This window comes from Hemicordylus capensis, chromosome 2 (genome assembly GCF_027244095.1).
Source record: "Hemicordylus capensis ecotype Gifberg chromosome 2, rHemCap1.1.pri, whole genome shotgun sequence".
Classification (NCBI taxonomy): domain Eukaryota; kingdom Metazoa; phylum Chordata; class Lepidosauria; order Squamata; family Cordylidae; genus Hemicordylus; species Hemicordylus capensis.
In genome coordinates, this window is record NC_069658.1 from 392650488 (window position 1) to 392674771 (window position 24284).

Consider the following 24284-nt stretch of genomic DNA (forward strand, 5'->3'; position numbering starts at 1 on the left):
TATAATGAACAATGACAGTGTCCTTTATAGACTATCTCCAAGCTTCTGAAAAGCTATTGTACACTGCCCAAGGAAAACTAATCCATGCTAAGTAGTTTTGATTATGTACCCTTAAAACTAATTTGAGTTAATGCCCGAGTGCGGGAGGAAAACCTGCCTTCATGGGCATCCGGATGGGGGCAAAAGGGGGCAGCTGCCCCACCAATTAAGCCAGTTCCCATTGAATTCAATGGGGCATAATCCCAGAGAAGGAGGGTATTGGATTGCTGGCTTTGTCCCCATCCCACCAAAAAAGGTCCTGTGGATGCCCATGCCTGCCTAGAACCTATTTGCTCTTGCCCACTTTCTACAGTGCTTATGATGCGTAAAGTATTGTACCAACATCTTTGGATGATGCCATGCACCACAAGAGGAGACGCCCAAATCAAGACTAGAAAATCTTGGCATACTACTAGTCAACCTTTCCAAACATAGTTGTCATGCCATCTGGAACTGGAGAAAGGTACCCAGACCACCTCACAGGTAGAAGACTGAAGCACTGAATGTCTGAACAAAGGGCAAGGAAAGAACATCAAGACTGCTTTGTGGTTCTCTCACAAACAAAAAGGAAGCGCAAAGGGCATTTTAAGTCTGAATTACACTGTTAATGTTTTATCATAATTTTTAAAATCCACAAAATATTTAAAGCGAGTTGACCCCTGCTAATCTGGCAAAGAGGCACCTTTTAATGTGGTGATTCTATTTAGCAGAGGGAGAGTCACTGACCCTATCCACCCCAGCACAGTACCTCCAGTTACTGCTGCTGGTGTCTATCTTATGTTTCTTTTTAGATTGTGAGTCCTTTGGGGACAGGGATCCATCTTATTTATTTATTATTTCTCTGTGTAAACCGCCCCGAGCCATTTTTGGAACGGCGGTATAGAAATTGAACAAATAAATAATAAATAATTTATGGACTCTTAACAGATGAAAAAGTGCTTCCCATTTCAAAATATAGGCCAACATGCCATGCAGTTCTGCACTACCCATGCTGTTGCAGGCATCTAAAATGATGCTGGCACTCGTGCAAGTGGGCTCTTGCACTAATACTGTATTTACGTGAATCCAAGACTAGGTTTTTTCCAGGTTTTTGGATGGTAGAAATCAGGGGGTCATCTTAAATTCAGAATCCTCTTTGTTCGGGATAAAAATGACACAACTTGTATTTAATCTCTATTTTTAAATGGGCATATCTTAAATTCAGGATAGTCTTGTATTTAGGTAAATACAGTATGTAAAATTGTGCAATTACACTTGTACAATACTACAACCATTATTTCCAACACCAGTGTTCTTTTAAATGGCTGCAGCAGTATGGGTGGTACAGAACCACCTGTGGCATGTTGCACACTATACAGCATGTTGGCCATAGTTTTTAATATATTAATAAAATTTAGGATACTTTCCTAAAGGAAATTAAGCTTATGAGATCACCCAGCTCTGTGTATGTGTGTGTCCGCCCGCATCCCCCATAAATCTTCCCAGTGCCTGGACCAATTTGGATCAAATTTGGTACAGTTGTAGGAACACCTCAATGGTGTAGTTTGTGATGATATCATCCATTCCCATTCAAGGTGCCAGATGCATGAATGTTTGAGGCAGAAGTGAGCTAACTTGAGAAGAGGGTAATTATAAAATGTTATAAGGGGTTCAGATTTGTCACACCTGTAACTTTAAGCCTCTAGAAGTGGTGCAGGCTGGATTCCTTCATACTATTTTTCAAGTGCCCAGAAGCGTATCAAATGCCATTCTGCATCTGGAAACAAGATTAATTAGAGTTGAGGCACAGGCATGGCTCCGTACATGTAACTATTGGCTTAAACTCCGTGCTTTACCCCAGGGCTTTGCCCCCGTTATTGAAAGATGAGCTTCACTCATCTTGGAGCAGGAGCCTCCATGACTATCTGGGTAGATATGGCTTCTCAATGCAATATTTATTGTCACTATGTCACGATACTTACTGCCAAGGCGATTATTAAACAATGTGTGAAAGCTATGGAGAAGCAAATGGATTTAAGTCTAGTTACCATCAACAGCACCCCAGGCACCTTCTCAAATTACCCCCAATCTGCTGCATACCTCACCTACTTGACCACTTTAAATCAGAGGAGAGCCTTCTCACTAGCGCGGTTGCATGCCTTGCCCTCTGCCATTTCAGATGGTAGATTTAAGGGGATCCCACTAAGGAACCGACTATGTCCATGTGGTGCGGATGATATTGAGTCAGTTGCACATGTCCTTTTACAATGTGTTTACTACAGGGACATTCGTACTACCTGGATTGAACCACTTCTAAAAAATAGACTGGGTCGATCAGAAGAGTATTATATTTCCTATTTCCTGGCAGATCAACATGCAGAGGTCACAACACAGATAGCAATATTTTGTGCAGCAGCTTGTAAATTGAGAAGGGAACAACTTAGCTGTAACTGAGATTTTATATAATTTGATACGGTGCCACTAAGTTATTGTTTTGATTTTGTTCTGTTATGTTGACTTATGCTTTGTGTGTCTTTTAACTGGTTATGGACCTTAATAAATTGTGACTGTTACTGTAAGATGGTAATTATCAGCTAAGATTACAGTGAAAGGAAAGTAGGCAGCTTAGTTCTTACTGGAACTTCTTGTTCTGCTTCCAAAGATGTATGTATGTATATATGCCAAGCTTCTGTGACTACACAGCATGCATAAGAGGGCCAGTGTGGTGTAGTGGTTAGAGTGCTGGACTAGGACCGGGGAGACCCGAGTTCAAATCTCCATTCAACCATGAGACTTGCTGGGTGACTCTGGGCCAGTCACTTCTCTCTCAGCCTAACCTACTTCACAGGGTTGTTGTGAAAGAGAAACTCAAGTATGTAGTACACCGCTCTGGGCTCCTTGGAGGAAGAGCGGGATATAAAAATGTAAATAATGACCCTCAAACAGAGATTTGTATTAATACTTTGTATTTTGCATTGTGTTTAATGGTGTTCTAAACTTGGTGATGACTTACAAACAACCTAATATAATATGAGAAACAGTCAGAATATGGAGGCAAATTTGCATTCTCCAAGGTTTGAAAATATGGGTACCTGTTAATGAGAATTAGTCTCAAACTCCAAATACACATGACAATTCCAACATAACTTGACAAAAAGGTATAATATACAGTGATTCAAGAGTTTTGTTCAGCCTTAAGTCCCTCCTAAGGCAAGGCTCTAGGAAGTGTTTTCTGCTAATGGTGTCTTTCTCTCCTGGAAATATTTTCTCTGCTCCTCTATGGCTTTCTCCAACAATTGAAGGTTTAGTCCTTCCACACAAGTAAACACGCGAGCCTTTAGCACAATTTCTTTACCTGTTAATACAAAATTTAAATTCATTAGCACATTTATTTTTTTTTAGCAATTTTGTTTAGGGCTTCTTGAAGCTCTACCATAGTAAAAATGCACATTAGGACAGGACCAAATTCCTATGGCTCAGTGTGCTAGCAAAACTTTAGAATGTGGCATGCCAAGGCAGCTTTGCACCAGCTTTTAAAGATAGGTTGGGTTCGCACAATTGCCAGGAAATAAGTAGGAGGGATTGCATACTCCCATTGTGAGCTGGTACTTCTGACTCTTTCCATGATGTCTGGAGAGGAGAGCTGGTGAAGCTGAAGTTGAAGGCATGTGGTCTGCTGGTTCTTTCACTTTGATGTATGAAGCACGACTTGTCCTCTTAGCTTAGCAGGGTCTGCCCTGGTAGCATATGAATGGGAGACTAGATGTGTGAGCACTGGAAGATATTCCCCTCAGGGGATGGAGCTGCTCTGAGAAGAGCAGAAGGTTTTCAAGTTCCCTCTCTGGCTTCTCCAAGATAGGGCTGAGAGAGATTCCTGCCTGCAACCTTGGAGAAGCCACTGCCAGAATGTGAAGACAACACTGAACTAGATAGACTAATGGTCTGACTCAGTATATGGCAGCTTCCTATGTTCCTATGAACCCACCAATGTCGGGTGGAGTGAGATTCTCTTCACTGCCTGACATTGGCCCAACGTCTGTAACCAACATTTGAAGTTGGGATAAGGTTGCCAACATTTCATTGCCAGAATGAGGGACACAAGTTTGTGGGGGCTGGCTGGCAGGGGGCTGGGAGGTGTATGTAGTGGTAATCAAGAGCCTGAGTATCATTAACATATGTAATTGAATTATATGTTATTGAATAAATGAGGGACATATGCTGTCCCTATAGGGTCCAACATTTCATCCCCGAAATGAGGGACATCCTGCGTAATGACGGACAGCTGGCAACCCTAAGTTGGGATGAAAATGTCAGGCAGCAGAAGGAACCTGACTTTGGTGGTTTCAGTTGCCATGGAAAGGGGAGGAAATACTGGCTCATGTCAGGAGCACATGCTCACCAGTTTCCTTCCTACCTTACGTTATGGTGGTTGTGTAAATCCACTTATACTGGTGCAAAATGTACAATTAAGCATATAGGTCAAGGGGGCCTTGCTGCAAACTGGAAATAGGCAGATTGTATTATCATTGTCCTAGAACTGAAGTATGCCATTTCATCTGGCTCACACAGCAGACATTTGGGAACTGGGTTCCAACTACTCTGCTTCAATAGCAGACTCCACTTGACATGACACAAGTGCATCATGATATTGTGCCAGGGAGCACAGAACACTGCTAGCTTCTTACCAAAACACAGAAGAAAAAATTTAATATGATTGTAGAGTACCAGCAAGGTAGACAGAGATGGAAGGGAAAGGTATGACTATACCATAGATCATATGTTTCAGAGAAGTCAATCCTAGAACTGAACAGGACATTTCTGATTCAACATATAGCTTCACATGTTCTTTCCAGCCATTTTCTTTGTTCCCTCCTTTTTTTCTAATTGGCAAACTCGGATGACTTCCAGAGATGCTCTTGTCCCATACATTTGTATTTGCATAACAGCAAGCAGGAAGACACATATTTTCAAAAGCATAAAGATAAGCCAGATCTTAGAGCTCAGCCAAGAAGCATTCTAATGACTAATTATCCCAATAATTATTTGCAACAAGAAGGCATTGCCATTCAGTCTCAACTGACATCCTACGCAGAGCTAGTATGATCTGAAGATAGTATTTCAGAATATGCCATTAACTGGGCTAGATGGATCAGATTATATACACTTGAGCAGTTGTAGGGAACTAAGGAAACTTTGTTATTTGGTAGCAAGGAGTTTCCACACTATTGTGAGCACATACTGATCAAAGACACACTACTGTGGCATGTATTTACATGCACATTTAGTTTGACCCTACAGTGCAGTCCTATGCATATTTAAGTTCCACTGAATTCAGTGTGGCTCACTCCCAAATACCTGTCATAGAATTTCAGCCTAGTTTTATTTTCCTCAGGATCATTAAGGAGGTCAATAATATGCTGGAAAGAGAGCCTTTAATTTTAAAAAAATCACCTTTGGCTCCTCCCATTATTTTTGAAGAATTTGACACCTTGAAGATTTTTTGAAGAATGCCTGGGCCTAGGATCTAAAGCCTCTGCCAGCCAGAAGGATCGGACATACGTTGAAAACCAGCAGCCACCTCCAATATGAGCTTCTGCTGAGTAAGGCAATCTTAGCTTTTGTGTATAGCAACTGTGAGAATTCTCCAGCTGGTCAATATTGTAGATAATCAGAAGTGTTGTTGTGAAAGGCAGGAACTCTTTTCCTTATGATAATGCCACAATGAGAGCAGGAAGCCTGCTTGGCAGACAACATAATCTATACATAATCAATTTTGTCACATGGAATTACATCTCGTCAGGGGATTGCACACAATGAAACCCTTGGCAGGTGCAGGCTGTGTTCTATGAGGATATCATTTTCATTTGTGCCCTAAAAAACATGGAAACCACAATATATCTTTGATATAGAAAGTTCATTCAAAGGCAGAATTCTAGGTGCTCACAGGGGACCCTATACCTCTGAAGCAGAACCCTGTAGTCGAGTCAACCACAGCCTTGTGTGCCCTCACATGGCCAACCACCACCGCGCTGCTGCCTCACATTCCCTTTCAAGGCCCCTTGCCACCTCATGATGCCTCATAAATCAATTTGCCACTTCACCCTGTGTTATGTTCCCTTGCCACCTCATCTGCCCTTCTATGGCCTCCCTTTATCTTGCCACCACCTCAGCAGCAGGAGAAAACAAAAGAGAATGTTTGTTTAACTCTAGAAGTGCCAGAGTCTTCCTAGACTCTGCTTATCAAGCAACAATGTACAGAAAGAGGAAGTCATTCTCCAGAACTTGTCACTTCCAGCTTCAGAACCCTCAGTGGGCAAAATTAATTATCTGCACCCTTAGCTGATTTTATTTTGTTATTATACAGACTTCAAAGGCTAATAACAGAAAATATTGCATGGATTTTTTTTTAAATGCACAGAATTATGTTTGAGCATATACCTGAATTTTTGTTTTTGTTCTTAGGAAGGATATTTTAAAATTAAAACTAAGCTACACTACCTGATGGTAAAAAACCCTACAACCCCATAACCAACACTTGTTTTCTAGAGTTTAAGGGTCAATTTTCAAACTGCTGTATCTCAGTCATTTTATATCAGAACTGCACCAGATTTGGAGGGGGAAGTGTCAACCAGTTTATATCCGCAAACTTTCAGACAGACTGAACCGACATCTTAGATTATATGACCAACAGACTGTTCAGGATTTATGGTAAAATGTTGAAGCAACTCCACATCATAACTGTATTAGTACTACTATTCCAATATAACCATCTATCTACTTATAAGCATATCATACTTCCCACACAAACCCACAACTCCAGTGCCACCCAAAATTCTATATATATTCCATGGCAAGGAAACACATATTCTGGTGTGTGTACACAATCAGATTACAGTTTTTGTACTATTCAATCTGGTTACAGGTTTTGCTTCCCCACCCACTCTCCCCTACTCAGGGAAGGCGTGTGGATTTTCTTGAAGTAGAATAGAATGAGGAGGCTGAAACTAAGCAACAACAAATATTTATATACCGCTTTTCAATAAATGTTTCCAAAGCAGTTTACATAATAAATAAATAAATAAATAAATAAATAAATAAATAAATAAGATGTATCGCTGACCCCAAAGGGCTCACAGTCTAAAAAGAAACATAAGATAGACACCAGCAACAGTCACAGGAGGCACCTTTTTAACATGATGATTCTCTTTGTTTAGAAGGAGAGTAACTGGCCCTATCCACCCCCAGCTCAGTACCTTCAGTGACTCTTGCTGGTGTCTATATTATATTTCTTTTTAGATTGTGAGCCCTTTGGGGACAGGGATCCATCTTATTTTAAAAAATTATTTATTATTTTTCTACGTAAACTGCTTTGGAAACTTTTTTTGGTTGAAAAGCGGTATATAAATATTTTTTGTTGTTGTTGTTAATGTCTAACCATTCCTTGTCCTATGAAAGAATAAAGTATAGATGCTCTTACCATTCCTGTATTCAGCTTCTCCCAGTACAATATACAGAGATCCAAGCTGGGCTTGGAATGGTTCCACAAACTTAGTACAAACACAGATGCAATGTTGAACTGAACTATGATGAGCTGTTAAGACAGCTTGGGAGCTGACCATATCATAGGACTGTAGCCTGAAAGACAAAATGTTAGGTCTCAAATATTGTTAATAAAAATGTGCACAACCATCAGAATACTTAAAACACTGTGGATATATCACTGGGGATGTTTATTTACATCAGTGAACATTTGTGTGACCCTAGATCACAGCAAGGTGTATGGACTCAACAGCAATGAATACATCACTAAGAGACCTTAAAGGCCAAGTTGAAGAAAGATTATCCTGGAGAGAATCTATCTATGTGGTTGCTAAGAGTCAACACATTTATTTATATATAGGGATCATGCTTCCTTCACTAAGTCAAAACCAAATACACAACCTGCAAAGCTTAACTACCAATGGAATTAACCCACACATTGTATTTGACTTTAAATAATTATTATCTCTTTCATCATGATTAAGACTTAAGCTCATGCTTAAGACTGAAGCTCCAGGAGAAAATACAAAGTGCTGGTTATTTTCTTTAAAGCCCTGAACGGCTTAGGTCCAAATTATCTAAGAGAGTGCCTTCTTTTACATGATCCCCACCGCATGTTAAGGTCATCTGAGGAGGTCCGTCTCCAGTTGCCACCAGTTCGTCTGGTGGCGACGCAGAGGCGGGCCTTCTCTATAGCTGCTCCTGGACTATGGAATGCACTCCCGGCAGAAATTCGTAATTTGAGATCATTGCTGTCCTTCAAGAGAGCCCTTAAAACTTACTTATTTGGCCTGGCCTTCCAGGGTTTTAAATGATTAATTGTTTTAAACTGTTTTAAATTGTTGCCCTGATTTTCAGGGCTTTTAGCTGTTTTATTGGTTTTATTGTGTTTTAATAGTTTGATTTTAATTGTTAATTTGTTTTTAATTGTTTTTATCATGTTGTGAACCGCCCTGAGACGTTTTGGAAGGGCGATATATAAATCTAAATATATACACACACACACACACACACACACACATATATATATATATATACACACACACACACACACACACACATATATATATATAAATATAAATAATTCAATGTCTATGAGTCTTGGACTCATAGGACTCGATTAATGTGATCAAGGTATTGTATGGTACAGCACCTACAGGACTATGCCACTGTAGATATGCACGTGGGAGATTATACTTTTGAATGCATCACCACATTAAAGGTGTCAGCACATACAAGATCGGGGGAAAGGCTTTCTCTACCTAACTTTGCATATGTAGAAGGCTTATTCATACATGTAATTCCACCTCTCATACCTAACTGAGGTTGCTCAGCCTCAGGGAGGACTGCCACATGATCTGATAAATATCTGGAGCAGTTCTTATGGGTGTAAAGATTTAATATGGGCGTAGGGATTTCATGTTGCAATATTAAAGATTAATTTTTGTGTTAGAAAATAAATGCAATGTAATATTTCAATGGTGATGCAACATGGATTGGGAAACCACTATGGGCACCACATAAATATCTGTGCTTGGGAAACTAACACAGAATGGCCCCTAAAATCTGGTCAAAGAAGACAGAATAAGAAATGAGAAAGGAGGACAGAAACAGAACAGGTATTTCACAGTGATGGGGGCGGGTGGAGGGGACCAGGCCAATAACTCCTCCTCTTGCATTTGTTTACGTATTGCCTCATCCCAACTTCTCCAAGTGGTGATAAATTCCAGGGATGCAGTGCTATTTGGATTCTGGTTTGTCTTGGGGAGAGAAAAAGTCACTGTCGGCTTCTGGTGTCTGTAATGGTTGGTTTATTTACAACATACACATTGAGCATTAGATGGAGTTCAAATAGCAAAGCACATCTACAAGTTAGCAACAGTTGGTTTATATCAGTTGCCAGAGAGGAAGGCTCTACATCTAGAAGTCCTTCACTTTTCTGCCTAGCATTTTCATTCTAAGTCAGTGTTGACTCCTGGCAACCACAGAGCCATGTGGTTTTATTTGGTAGAATACAGGAGGGCTTTACCATTGCCATCTCCCATGTAGTCTGGTGGGAAACATGCTAGTGGGGATTTGAACCGGCAACCTCTTGCTCTCTAGGCAAGTTACTTCCCAGCTGCACCATTCTAGGCTCTAAAAAAAACCCTCTTTGTCTCGCTTGCCTTTCCCCCCAACTCACTCACTCACCATACACCTGGCAGGCAAAGGGGGGCAGTGTTCCATCTAACAGGGATTCCCAGATGTTACTGACTACAGCTCCCATAATCCCCAAGCAAAAGTCATTGCAGCAGGGGATTCTGGGAGTTGTAGTCATCAATATCTAGGAATCCCTGTTAGAGGGAACACTGAAAGGGAGATGAGGTCAAATTACACTCCCCCATCAGTCTTTGCCATGGGATGGATGTGACTATCTGCCAGGCTCCTGAGGATTTGCAATTGGCTTTCTAATGTCCCTGCAGTACTCTGAGAGGGAGAAAACAATCAACACCTTAAACAGAGGCATTCTGGACTACTGGCCAACAAGCAGATATGAATGAAAATTCACTACCGTATAGAGGTACTCTTATGTAGTCTGAAGCAAGGAATTAGAAAGGCAAAGTATTATTATTATTTCTCTGTGTAAACCACCCTGAGCAATTTTTGGAAGGGCGGTATAGAAATCAAATTATTATTATTATTATTTTAAATAATAATATAGTAGGTTGATCAAAAGCAACAGAAATCGAGGCAAACAGGAACATAACTGACCTGCCAAATGTTCTTAGTGTTTTCCCTTCGGGGACTGATTTGGTGTTTACTTCCCAAAGAAAGTAATAAACAGCTGCAGCTGGTAGCATTGTGTACAGATCCTACAGAGAGACAGTCAACAGAGGTAGTCAAAGGAGCATTTTTCAATATATAGGAAGCTGCCATATATTGAATCAGATCATTGGTCCATTTAGCTCAGAGAAGCTTCTCCAAGGCTGCTGGCAGGAATCTCTCTCAGCCCTCTCTTGGAGATGCCTGGGAGGGAACTTGGAACCTTCTGCTCTTCCCAGAGCAGCTCCATCCCTTAAGGGGAACATCTTACAGTGCTCCCACATGTAGTTTCCCATTCATATGCAACCAGGGCAGACCCTGCTTAGCTAAGAGGACAAGTCATGCTTGCTACCATTATACTTATCCCAGCACTAAATAATAAAATCCATTGCTGTTTTCTGCAGTAAAGGTAGATATTATCTTTTTCCAAAAGCAGGGTTTTGTTTATTTGCCACACTGAAATCAATCCAAACACACTTCTTCCCATTATATTTATGATATTTACAACACCTCAGTGCTTTGCCAAAGTTGTTTCTGGTTTGCCTAATTTGTCCTCAGAACCATGTAGGGTATATAATTTTTAATTCTGTTTTATAGGTCTGATGGTAGCTAGGGATGTGAATGGAACCACGGCGGGGAGGTTCAAAGGTGGCAGAGCTGCCACTTTAAGAGTGGGGGAGGGTGCACTTACCCCTCCCGCCGGCGTCCATTTCTGTAACAGCTAATCGGGGCAGCAGCATACCTCCCTGCCAACCCATTGGCCGGATATAGCTGGAAGTTCCAGATGCACCTGAGCATGCCAGCACAAGTGCATGTGTGTCGCCCATGTGCAGGAAGTCTGGAACTTCTGTCCGTATCTGGCCAATGGGGTGATAGGGAGGTATGCTGCCGCCTTGATTAGCGGTTACAGAAAGGGATGCCGGCGGGGGGAAAGCAGTGGGAGGGGTAAGTGCACCCTTCCCCACTCTTAAAGATAGACCCCAACAGGGGCAGAGCCACCACTGGGCAAACAGGTTCAAAGAACCCAGGCCGCCACCAATCATGGCCCCGGCACGCCCCCCGCATCTGACATCAGACAAGAGGGTGCTAGTTAAGCTCCTGAGTGGGGGCCATGCGGCTCCTGTTTGGGAGTTAAATGGCTGCTGTGTTCGTAGCGTGGCCAGCAGTGGCTCTTCCCTGCTGTTGCGAATGCAGCCCCAGCCCCAGCCTATCTCCCAAAGGGGCCATGCAGCCCCTTCGGGAGTTAAATAGCCAGCACTGAGTTCGCGCAGGGAAGAGTCGCTCCTGGCCATGCTGCAAACTCAGCAGCCATTCGTATTTATTTATTTTCACATTTATATCCTGCTCTTCCTCCAAGGAGCCCAGAGCGGTGTACTACATACTTGAGTTTCTCCTCACAACAACCCTGTGAAGTAGGTTAGGCTGAGAGAGAAGTGACTGGCCCAGAGTCACCCAGCTAGTTTCATGGCTGAATGGGGATTTGAACTTGGGTCTCCCCGGTCCTAGTCCAGCACTCTAACCACTACACCACACTGGTTCTCTCATTTAACATTTAAAGGCAGGGAAGAGCAGCTCCTGCCCGCGCTGGGAATGCAGAGCTGGCCAGACTCTAACTCCTGAACGGAGCCACGCGGCTCTATTCAGGAGCCAGACCACGCCCCCAGTGTCTGATGTCACTGCAGGGTGAGTGGGGCCGCCGCCACGGCTGGACACAGGCCGCTGGTGGTCTGGCTACGTGCCTGAACCTCACTCCCACTGAACCGGTTCGGAGGCCCATAAATGGCCTCCGAGCCGGTTCTGTGCACATCCCTAATGGTAGCATTGCCATCTGTATTGTATTACATTGTCTCTTTAGTCACGAGCATCTAAAGCACAATGGGCTTTTTTTTATTCCAGGCAAAACTTCCTTATAGCGTGTGTGCCTGCATATACTGGGATAAATTGCAGGGAGCCAAAGGGAGTAAAAAACACAAGGTATTAAGTTGTAGCATGTTGTGTGTGTGTTGGGGGGGAATCTAGTCAGGCTGAAGTTTTGAAGAGCAAATTAACTACGCAGCAATCAATTTAACCACTATGTAGTGGTTCAGGTGTTGGACAAAGACTAGGGAAATCCAAGTTGAAACCCCCATTTAGCCATTAAACCCACTGGTTGACTGGGCCAGTCACTTATTTTTCAGCCTAACGTACTTCACAGGATTGTTGTGAAGATAAACATAACCATATACACCACTCTGGGCTCCTTGGAAAAGATGCAGGGTATACATACAAAAATCAATAGAGCTAAGCATCCCTTGACAATCCACGTAGGCAGTCAAAACTACTACCCTTAATAGATCTTTCTGTAGAAATAATGGAGCAATTCTCAGAAAACAAGTGTATACCATACAGCATCAGAAGGAAAAAAACATTACCCCACCGGTGGGTAGACGCCAAACTATATCTGTGACTTAATACTCATGAACAAATAACCAGCCACAAAGCAAAAAACAAGTCGCTAGTTTCCCAGGGCGTTTCAGTTTAAAAAAGAAATTACCCACACTCGTAACCCTCCGTGGGGCAGCGTATGATGAGGAACGTGCACGAAGCCCTCTATCTCCCTACCTCCACCTTTCCTTCTCCCGCCTCCCTTTCCTGCTGATGGTAACACCAGGATCGCTGCTCCAACCAATCCCTGGCTCACGAGCCGCCGCCGTCAGACAGCCGACACGCCCTCGTTCACTCTTACGCCCCCCTGCCGGGGTTAGAGTTTAGCCCCGCCCGACACCATGTGACTGGGGCTCGTTTCTGATTGGGCGGCGGGAGAGGAGAGCCCTTCGGCAGCGTCACGTGGCGGAGGGGTGGGCGGGGCCGGGCGGGGCTGCCCCTTGCTCTGTCCGGAAGCTGATCTTGACTCTTTCAACCGGTGTCTTTTTTAGGTTGGCGTCAGAGCAGACCGGAGCAGCCTTTTCTCTCTTCCTCCCGCCATGAACATGAACCCAGACCTGCGCAAGGAGCGGGAGGCGGCCTCCTTCAAAACGGAGCCTCTCACTAACGTCTTGGACGGGGGAGCTGAGCGGACTCGGCGCCGCAGGGAGATCGGTGAGAGGACTGACTAAGTTCAACTTAGGGTTAGGACTGGCTGGCGCGCTTGCGCCTCTCGCCCTTGCTAGCTGCCCATACATAAACAAATTAGCGCTTCCACCCGGGGCTCTTAAGGAATATAATTCGATCAATCATTTGACTTCTAATCGATTTTTTTTAATGTGAACAATCGTTCTGGAGGGTATCCTGTGCTTTTAAATGCTGCCATCACGTATTGCATTACCATCTTAAAATGCTCCCGCTTGATGTCTGCTGTACTGCAGCCTTGTCTAAAGTTTTTCTTGTTTCTGGAAACAAAAACTATATATAAAGCCCCATCTTAGAAGAGGCATTCTGTCCTTTGTGGCAGAGAAGGAGGAATGCCTCTCTCTGAAGATGGTGCCAGCTAATCATAGCTTTTGTAAGTACTATTCTATTAACTATTTTTTAGAAAAACAAATCAGCTGCTTCCTTAACTTGTGACACACTTTAATTGATCAAAATAATTAATCTAATTGGATAATCAGTTAAGTGTCTTAATAATAGTGATGCATGTGGTATAATCCTAATCATATTTACTTGAAAGTAAGTTCCACTGGCAGATATAAAGCAAAGGTACTTTGGTGTAGGGAGAGAGCAGCCTGACAGAACTTCATGGTTAACTGAACTGGTGCAGTGGAGCCGGAGCAAGCTTTAAAGAATGAAAGGGATCTGCTGAGTCCACCCTGACAAGCAAATGTGTTTTGATCTTCTCTGTAATAGGATATCTATGGATGATCTTTTGCTTTTATGTTGGCTGATCAAACGTGACTTCAGCAAGTTCCTGCAGCTTAAATTGGGGTGTCTTCAGTGAACATTTATTTGTTGATGTTGAAGCAAAAGTTTACAAATCATAAATCCATAGCCTTAATAAACATTTTTCATGTAGAATTTTGTTCTTGGTTAAGCATCTCTTCTATCCTCCCTACAGAACAGCTTGTTTCAAACGACCCAAGCTTCAAGCATGAGGATGTAAATTTCCTCTCCCGCAGCCAGCGCTATGAAGTAGCTATCAAGAAGAGTGCTCTTATGGTGATGAAACTCAGAGAATATGGAATTGCAGATCCCGATGAGATCTACTGGTTTAAAAGGTATCTGAATGCAGTGCAGGGTACATAAAACCACAAATACAATCAAGGTCAATAGTGCGTTAATTCTTTATTATTACCCCTTACATTTGCTTTGAAAGATCTGTAAAATCATTGCAAGTCTTCAACTGACTAGTAAACCTTACCTAAGTTAAACCTGTGGAAAGAAGTAAGTAGCCTTTGGCTTCCCTTTGTAAAATGTAACAAAGATAAATGGGTTCTGGTGCTATAGTTTCTTAAGGCTACAAACAGTAATCTCGTTACATTCTTTCCTAGGAGAGTGTCAATCTGTAAGTTACAGAGAAAAGGCTATGCTGTCTTCCTAAAGTACATATAAGAAGCTAGATTTCCAGCTAAAGCTATTTTCAGATTAGCAGTATAATTGGTGCTCTGTAAGATGCTTTAAAATACTTTCACTTTCTGCTCTGCCCATCTTCCTTCTCTCTACCTCCCCAAATCCCTTATGGTATTCTGAAATATATTTTGTTACTCTTGCAAAGAGCTACATATGCCATTATTTTGCATTTGGTTAATGGCATTATCAAGGTTCAAAAGATGATGTTGCTCCCATTGGAAAGCTGCCAGCCTTCTGTAAACTTAATCGTGAATGTTAAATGACTTTTGAACACTTGGAATGAATTGTGTTTAATGTTTACTCAGTTTTCTGCTGACTCCTGGACATTTGAGTTCAGAGTTCTAAAAGCTGGAGGCCAAATCCTTTCTGTAAAATTAATCCTCTTCTTCCACCCATTGATATGAAATGTGTCAGGGCTTATGTTATCTTCATTTAATACTCAGTGAAGAATTGATTTGCTACCATGTTGCAGTTTCATCGTGGCTCAGCTCTTCTGTAAAAATAGGCACAGTTTCCAAAGAAAACAAATCTCTTGCCTTGAGATGGCCAGTCTTTGTGGGGAGTGTATTGCAAACTGCCCTGGGCCACTTTTGGAAGAGCGGTATAGAAATCAAATAAATAAACCAAACCCAAAGTATTGGTCTGAACTACTCAAATGCATACTACAATCCATACATAACTCCTAATGCTCAGTTTACTGAGCCGGGGAGCAGTTGGAAGCAGAGGGCTGGTTCAAATAATTGTTGCCCAACCAACCTCCAATTTGATGAGGAGTGAGTGCTAGCATCTCTCTCTCACACACACTGCACCATCCTGACACACGCACATGGTGGCGGGTGTGTGTGTGCGTGTGTGCAGAACATCCAAACTGTGTGGTTAAAATAGTAATAAAATACTAATAGTATTGTATCTGTGCTGTAAAGTGTGATTCAGATAAAGTGCCCCCCCACATGACTATATGGGGGCACTGTTGGCATATCAGGTATGTGGGAGACTTCTGCACATTCACTTCTCATTGTGCATTGAGAGCTGGCCAGGTGACAGGTGTCCAACACGGCCCAATATAAGGTCTGCAGGCTCTCTTATTCCTGCCACAAACTCTTGTTAGTTGCACAACAGGTTAGATACTGCAGAAATAGACAGCAGACTAGATAAAGCAGCTTGGCGATATGACTTTACCTTAAATAGTAATTAAGGTATTGAAAAGCTTTAAGATGTTGCACAGCAGAAATTATGTTTTGTATGTAAGGACTCTGCCTCTGATTCTGCTTAGATTGGATACGGATATGAATACGATGAATATTTATATGCCACTTTTCAACAAAAGTTGCCAAAGCGGTTTACATAGAAATAAATAAAATGACTCAATGTGTTTACAGTTTGAAAGAAGTTAAAATGTAGTGACAATCCTTTTTGCCTGTGGTATGCAACATAGTTAATTTTCTTTTGTTGTTGGATTAACTTATGGAACTTATGCCTGAAACAATTCCTATATGTTATTCACTCCTCTTCTGTGCTTGTGCAGTACTTATTCCAGAGGGCACAATGCTGATCCATCAGATGTATCAAGTAGAGAGGTCCTTCAGGGCAGGGAAGAGGTTCACATATTATCATCTGGATATTCTGTACCATTTCTCCCTCAGTTTTTATCCCTATCATTTCCATTTTCAACATGAATATACACACAACTACAGTCCAGATATCCTACATCTTTAATCATATCAAAGTACAAAAATCAGTCCTGTTCTTATGAATCTTCATTTTTCCTTAGATTATTTTCAGTATTGCAAAAGGTTGTACATTGTCCTGTGCAGCCTTTTTCTTTTTCTTTGTAAAACAGACTGCATTTTTTTAACCAAATGATCATCAACTTGTCTACCTTCCCAAACACTTGATGAATTTAGTTAATTTGGTTAAATATGTCATCTTCCAAACTCTAACCATTTGGGTAAGACAGGAAGATCTACACAATGTAGATCCTATATTGCCTGAATAACTAGAGTTGGGGTTAGGAGTTGCTAATTAACAAAATCTTACACTACTGGGGAAGACAGTACCTTTTTAATTGATGTACTGTTTATAGCCACCTAATGGCGCAGCGGGGAAACAACTTGCCTAGGGAGCAAGAGGCTATCAGTTTGAATCCCTGCTGGTATGTTTCCCAGACTATCACCTATATCGGGCAGCAGCAATATAGGAAGATGCTGAAAGGCATCATCTCATACTGCCCGGTAGGAGGCAATGGTAAACCCCTCCTATATTCTACCAAGAAAATCACATGGCTCTGTAGTTGCCAGGAGTTGACACTGACTTGATGGCTCAATCTTTCCTTGACTATCTATAACCTGAGCTTTAGCAATATCTAATAATATTTTATATAGTGGGTAACTAATATCTTTCCCCTTTAAGCTGCTTGAATGAAAAGACTACTTACATTCATGTTGAGTGACTGTAGTTGTATTTTCCCCCTTTGTTATGTAATTGTATTTGTGTTGGGAAGGGCTGAAGTCCAATAAATGGGACAGAAGTCAAGTGGGTGGAGCTCAGTTTCTTTATTCCGTTTTGATGACAGGCTGGGTGTGTTTCTGGGGCAAAGTGTAAGGCAGATATATGAGGCCTTGTTTGGTTTGCTCTATGACCTTGAGACTGGCTGTGCTCTCTCCTTGTTTGAATGCCTGAAAAGTGGAGAATTCAGGATTTCACTGAATGCTACATTTAGAACTGCATCATAAAAACTGGAGGGAAAGTAGTCTAGAAATCTAAATTCATGATTATTTTGGCTTCAGTCGGTTTGGTGCCTTTTTCTTTTTTCAAGAGGAAGAGGATCTGTGTCAGAACTTTGAAAATGTATAGGCAGTATTTAGTAGGGGCTCAGAAACCAGATCAGTTGAGCTCCTTGGTCAGGAGTCCAGCATGCTCACTCATCAGAACATCCTCCTTCACCAGCCCTTAGTTTAGGGCCAGGGACAGTGGCAAGGGTCATCATTGTTGGGTGACTACCCAAGACACTCGGAAGGCCCCACTGCTTACCCTTGAGATCACTTCTGTACCCATAGCTTTGTACTGGAATACACCCATGTAAGATCCTCTCTCAGTATCCACCCACATAAGAGAGGGCCCATGGAGAGCAGTTTGCAAAGGCTCCTCTGAAATGTAAAGACCTGTCTAGTTTATATACAGTACTTGTAAATGGAAATAATCCTGAAATAATGGAAATAATAAATAATTCCACCCAAGCCATCCCATTTTGTGTCATTGGTACAGCTGTATTTACAATAGCATATACAGTTTGAGGTGACACAAAGGAAATGACAAAGTGGAAATGTCTCAGAAAGGGGGCATCTTATGTGACTGGCAGAGTTTCTCTCTCTCCAGAAAGTCTGAAGTCTTTAAGGCTTTTTAATGTAAAAGGAAGATGATTAAGGAAGGTACCTCTTGGAAGTTTACAAAACTATGAACTGGAAAGATTTCTCTCTCCATTTCACTGTACTGAAGCGAGGTCATTGAATGAAGTTCCTTGGCAGTAGACTCGGGACAAACAAAAGAACTTCACCATACATAATTAACATGGAATTAACTCCTACAAGTTGTGGTGATGGTCACTAGCTTAGATGGTTTTCAGAGAGCTAGAGAAAGGGAAGATTGCTGTTGACAGATGTGTAACTAAGATAGCTAATGAAATCTCCACATACAGAGACAGTATACCTCTGAATGCCCGATACCAGGAGAAAATTAGTGTAAGGTTTTCACATCCTGTTGTGATCTCCCTGGAGGACTGGCCACTGCTGGAAACAGCATTTTGGACTAGATAGAAGTCATCTTTCAAGTGCTCTCCCCCTCTCCTTTTTGTCTTCTATCAAAATATTAGCCACATATAATTCATACTGTGTGTGTGTGTACAGACACACAACTAATCAATATTAAGTGTGACATAAGAGGAAAAAACCACATGGGTGAATCAAATGCGACTCACAATAAGCTACTGAAGAACATAGGAAGAACTAAGCTACTGAAGAATAAGCTACTGAAGAACATAGCTGCCTCATACTGAGCCAGTCCATTGGTCCATGTAGCTCAATATTGTCTATACTGACTGCTGGCAGCAGCTTTCCCAGGTTTCAGTCAGATGTCTCTCCCAGCTCTATCTGGAGATGCCAAGGGTTGAACCTGGCACCTTCTGCATGCAAAGCAGATGCTCTACCACTGAGCTATAGCCCCATCCCCTAAGGGAAATATAGCAGACAGCACTTACATGAAGTCACCTATCCAAATGCAAACCAAGGCAAATATTGCTTAGCAAAGGGGATTGTTCATGCTCGCTATTGCAATACTGACTCTTCATCACAATAGAAACCCTTTCTATTCTGTGTGTTACTCATTACCAACACAACTTAGTAAGTATATACATGTATTTTGTGTCTTCAGTGCAACTTCTGCTCTTGGACTTTTTCTCAATGTTCAGAGGGTATGCTTTGATCTTTATTTTCAGTCGGGTCTCAAGATACCTTTTGCAGTTGACTATATAGTTCATTTTTATGAAATTCATGTTGGAAAACACTAGCAGCAAACTTCCCAGCCACCCCCTCTCAAAGCAGCATTTTTAGCCTACTTTCCTTAAGGAGAAAGTAAGCTTATGAGATCACCTGGCTGTGTGTGTCCCTGTGTCCCTTTCAACTTTGCAATGTCTGGATCACTATGAACCAAATTTGTACAGTTGTAGGAACACATAGGGCATAGTTTGTGATGATGCCATCTACCCTGATTCAAGATGGCGGACATGTAAACGGTTGAGGCACAAGTGACCTAACTTATGAACTGCCTAACTGATTTGAACCAAATTTGATACAGTTGTAGTGATTGACACATAGGGACACCTCAACAGTGTAGCTTGTGCTTTTGTCATCCACTCCAGTTCACGATGGCAGACATGTGGACATTTAAGGCTGAAGTGGTCTAACTTGTGAGGAAGATAATACTTAAGTTTATAATGGAAAGTAAAGTAGGCAGAACAACTTGTTTTCTCTCTCACACACTCTCCTTCTGCAGTTCTGGCTGGCTTCTGGCGGTACAGAGTCTTGACTCTGTCACCATGTACATAAGAACCAGCTGTCTACTGTGTCAGCCCATTGGTCCATCTAGTTTTGATTGGCAGCAGCTTCCCAGGGCTCCAGGCAGGAATTTTTCTCAGCCCTACCTGGAGATGCCTGGGCCTGAATCTAAGCAGATGCTCTGTCGCTGAGGCTACAGCTTCCATCCCTTCAAATATAAAGCGTATATAAAACAGGTAAAAGGTAAAGTGTGCCGTCAAGTCGATTTTGACTCCTGGCGCCTACAGAGCCCTGTGGTTTCCTTTGGTAGAATACAGGAGGGGTTTACCATTGCTTCCTCCTGTGCTTACAAGATGATGCCTTTCAGCATCTTCCTATATACAAAGCATACAAGATGACGCCTTTTAGCATCTTCGTATATGACTGCTGCCCAATATAGTACCAGTGGGGATTCGAACCGGCAACCTTCCACTTGTTAGTCAAGCATTTCCCCGCTGCTCCACTTAAGGTGGCCCTATATATATAGGTGCTGACTTGCATTTCAAAATGTGTAATAGTACATAAAGTACAGATGCTCTATGTTATGGATAAATCAAAGTGACTTTTTATTTATTGTGAGTCATATTAACAAAGAGCCTTGTATTGCTCAGGAACTGCTGGTTGCAGGCTGCTGGCCTAGGTAGACCTTAATCTGTTTCTACAAGGCAGTTTTATGCTGCCACTTTCCTTGTCTTGTTGGCACATGCTCTTTAACATAATCATTGTCTTTCACCTCCCACACCTCAGAAGTCACCGAAACCTAATGTATGTTTCTCGTCAGCACCTCCAAGAGCTGCCCTTTCCTATTGTGAAATCCCTGAGTACGTATGGATGAAGCAAAATGAGTTTCCAAAGGATATACATTTCACCTTCTAAGTGTGAATGAATAGCTTTATTGCGATCATTTATCAGACATACAAGCAAACCAATAGTACTACATTCAGCTTCTAAGTGTGTGACTTTTCTGCACAATTGCCCCCGAGTGAGACTTATTATTTCTTGTTTACACAGTCAGACAGATGTTATTGACTGGTTTGTTTTATCCAGACATCGAGTCCTTCCCAAGGACCTGGGATGGCTGAATTTTGTCAGTTGTTATAGATATTGTCGCAGAATATAGGCTGTTCCCAGTAAAGCTGCTTTTTGTAATTGGCTGATGGTGATTTCTGTGGCCCCTATGGTGTTGAGGTGCTCTTCAAGGTCTTTTGGAACTGCACCCAGGGCGCCAATTACCACTGGTCTTTTTCTGCCACCGCCTTTCAATTTCAATTTGTAGATCTTTGTATTTGGTGATTTTTTCTATTTCTTTTTCTTCTATTCTGCTATCCCCTGGTATTGCTATGTCGATTATTTTGACTTGTTTTTCTTTCTTCTCGACTACAGTGATATCTGGTGTATTGTGTGGCAGATGTTTGTCTGTTTGTAGTCGGAAGTCCCATAATATTTTTTACATCTTCATTTTCTACCACTTTTTCAATTTTATGGTCCCACCAATTTTTGGCTACAGGTAGCTTGTATTTTTTGCAGATGTTCCAGTGTATCATCCCTGCTACCTTGTCATGCCTTTGTTTGTAGTCAGTCTGTGCAATCTTTTTACAACAGCTGATTAGGTGGTCCACGGTTTCATCTTCTTCTTTACAAAGGCGGCACTTGCTGTTTGTTGTTGACTTTTCAACTTTTGCTCTTATTGCATTTGTTCTTAGTGCCTGTTCTTGCACAGCCAGTATTAAACCCTCTGTTTCTATTCCTTTTGTTTTTGTTATTTTCCCTCTGTTCATTATTAATGCAGCACACTTGTCTAGTCCAAACTCCATTGCTATATCGCTACTGAATATACGGACAGTGTTTAGCAGTGATTCGATTTCTGACTGGGACTTTCCATACAACTTCAGATCGTCCATGTACAGCAGATGGCTGATTTTACTTGATGTTTTAGATGTTTGGTATCCGAGGCCTGTTTTGTTTAGTATTTGTGAAAGTGGGGTCATGGCAATTACAAACAACAGAGGGGATAGTGAGTCCCCTTGGAAAATGCCTCTTCTAATGCTAACCTGTCCAAGTGTCTCGCCATTGATTGTTAACTGTGTACTCCACATGCTCATTGCTTTTTTTATAAATATCTGAATGTTTTTGCTGACACCAGTTGTTTCTAAACATTTTAGTATCCATGTGTGAGGCAATGAATCGAAGGCTTTCTTGTAGTCAATCCATGCAACACTTAGATTGGTTTTTCTTCTCTTGCAGTTTTCTAAAATCATTTTGTCAATCAGCAGCTGGTCTTTTGTGCCTCTGGTGTTTGGGCAATTTTCTTTCTGTTCAACTGGAAGCTGTTTGTTAGTTAATAAGTGTTGCATCACTTCATCTGCTATTATTCCAGTTAATAATTTGAACATGGTTGGCAGGCAGGTTATCAGTCTATAATTACTTGGAACTGCATCTTTTCCTGGGTCTTTCATGATGAGATGAGTTTTCCCAGTTGTTTGCCATTGTTCAATATCACCTCCTTGCAAAATGTGATTGAGCTGTTTTGATAGTTGTTTATGAAGGCTTGTTAGGTGTTTAAGCCAAAAGCCATGCAGTTCATCGTCGCCTGGCGCAGTCCAATTTTTTCAATTTCTATACCGCCCTTCCAAAAATGGCTCAGGGCAGTTTACACAGAGAAATAATAAACAAACAAGATGGCTCCCTGTCCCCAAAGGGCTCACATTCTTAAAAACAACAACAGAAAACAAAACCCCACAACATAGACACCAGCAACAGTCACTGGAGGTACTGTGCTGGGGGTGGAAAGGGCCAGTTACTCTCCCCCTGCTAAATAAAGAGAATCACCACGGTAAAAGGTGCCTCTTTGCCCAGTTAGCAGGGGACTTAGGCACTGTGTGCCACATTATGTAAGAATCCTGTCTTTGCTCTCTTTTTATCTTGTTCCAAAATGCTGTTTATTTCTTCAATAACTTAGATCCTGCCCTTCCTGTGTCCAGGACATTTAAAAGAGATTTTTAAAAAACACCACTCAAAATACAATTTCATGTAATAAAAATGCAGCAAAGAGTAAAACCCAGTAATAAAACTAATCATTAAGTGGTTGGTAATAAAGTATCGGCAGCCATAACAATGGCTTCCAAAGGTGGAGGGGTGGGTGAAATTGGAGCTCACATTGCCTCTGGAAAGTAGGTAGGGAAGGGCACCTATGCACAGTATTCCAAAACCTCAAGGCAATAGAAGAGAGCCTCGTCTCATCCTGCTGCTATTCTTCCTTCCCTTATTGATGATGTCAACAAGGCTTGAATACATACTGTAATGGGCAAGAATGGAGGGATATTCATAGGAAGTGAAGCGCTGTTGTCCACACTTTATGATGGCATTTAACTATCTTAAAACTTGAATGGTTATTTTCGCCTCTAAAATTATTTGTGTGTTATAATGCAGGAATCCTCTTATAACACTCTTTGAAAAACTCCATACTTGTATGTCATGGGCCTTGTACATGTAGTAACCATTAAGGTATGTCTAGTAACTGAGCATGTCCAGTTAGAGAGCTGAGTATGGAAAACAATGTTGAGCTTTTAGTCCTTTTGATCTGGCTTATCACACTTAATTAAAAAAAATCTATCACTTTGGTCTTCCTTGATGTCCTATCACAGCAGCTCTTCCAAATATCAGACCAAGGTACGCCAGTGAATTATGAAAGCTCTCCCTACTACTGCTACTACAGTGAAGAAATAGAGGCATCTAGTATACAACACTTACTTGAAACAAGACAACTGGGCATTAATTGCACATCCTCTTTCTTCATTCAGCTGTTTTATTTATTTATATCTATGTAAACTACTTTGGGAACTCTTGTTAAAAACCGGTATATAAATATTCATTGTACAGTAGTAAGGGATGTTAACTTCCTTTTATCATGCTCTTTATTATTATTATTAATAATAATAATAATAATAATAATAATAATAATTTGATTTCTATACCGCCCTTCCAAAAATCGCTCAGAGCGGTTTACACAGAGAAATAATAAATAAATAAGATGGATCCCTGTCCCCAAAGGGCTCACATTCTAAAAAGAAACTTAAGATAAACACCAGCAGCAGTCACTGGAGGTACTGTGCTGGGGGTGGATAGGGCCAGTTACCCTCCCCCTGTTAAATAAAGAGAATCACCACGGTAAAAGGTGCCTCTTTGCCCATTTAGCAGGGGATTTGAGTGAAGGCATCTTCAACTTGGTTTGGAGGGGATTTTTTCTGGAAATTTGTAATAGAGGTTCAATATTTTCTAACTGATTGTTGACTGAAC

The 24284-nt window shown here is 41.6% G+C and overlaps 2 protein-coding genes across 6 annotated transcripts in view; one reads left to right on the plus strand and one right to left on the minus strand.

The window, feature by feature from the left end:
• Positions 1-2967: 2967 nt before the first annotated feature.
• On the minus strand, positions 2968-13112 carry TEN1 (TEN1 subunit of CST complex). Of its 4 annotated transcripts, none has more exons than XM_053289413.1 (4): positions 12961-13112; positions 10309-10409; positions 7496-7653; positions 2968-3373 (listed from the first exon to the last, which is right to left on the minus strand). In XM_053289413.1, exons 2-4 carry the CDS (start codon positions 10395-10397, stop codon positions 3237-3239), a joined length of 384 nt encoding a protein of 127 aa, XP_053145388.1. In that variant the 5' UTR covers positions 10398-10409; positions 12961-13112; the 3' UTR covers positions 2968-3236. The 4 variants fall into 4 exon arrangements, with proteins under 4 accessions (XP_053145388.1, XP_053145389.1, XP_053145387.1 ...); XM_053289414.1 differs by having other exon boundaries at positions 12893-13083; XM_053289412.1 differs by having other exon boundaries at positions 12897-13079.
• A 100-nt stretch (positions 13113-13212) lies between these two features.
• Positions 13213-24284, plus strand: part of ACOX1 (acyl-CoA oxidase 1) — a 51165-nt gene continuing 40093 nt past the window's right edge. For both annotated transcript variants that reach the window (XM_053299339.1, XM_053299338.1), the window contains exons 1-2: positions 13213-13437; positions 14390-14549. In XM_053299339.1, coding sequence (XP_053155314.1) covers positions 13323-13437; positions 14390-14549 — 275 coding nt within the window. In that variant the 5' untranslated portion in view covers positions 13213-13322. The remainder of the gene's footprint in view (positions 13438-14389; positions 14550-24284) is intronic.

What these genes read in the sequence shown, in the direction of transcription:
- TEN1 (XM_053289413.1), bottom strand. Translation starts at nt 10,397, where the DNA reads ATGCTACCAGCTGCAGCTGTTTATTACTTTCTTTGGGAAGTAAACACC. An exon ending in ACACTAAGAACATTTGGCAG is followed by an intron (nt 7,654 to 10,308) that starts GTCAGTTATGTT and finishes TTTGTCTTTCAG; the next exon opens with GCTACAGTCCTATGATATGG. An exon ending in AGAAGCTGAATACAGGAATG is followed by an intron (nt 3,374 to 7,495) that starts GTAAGAGCATCT and finishes TTGTATTAACAG; the next exon opens with GTAAAGAAATTGTGCTAAAG.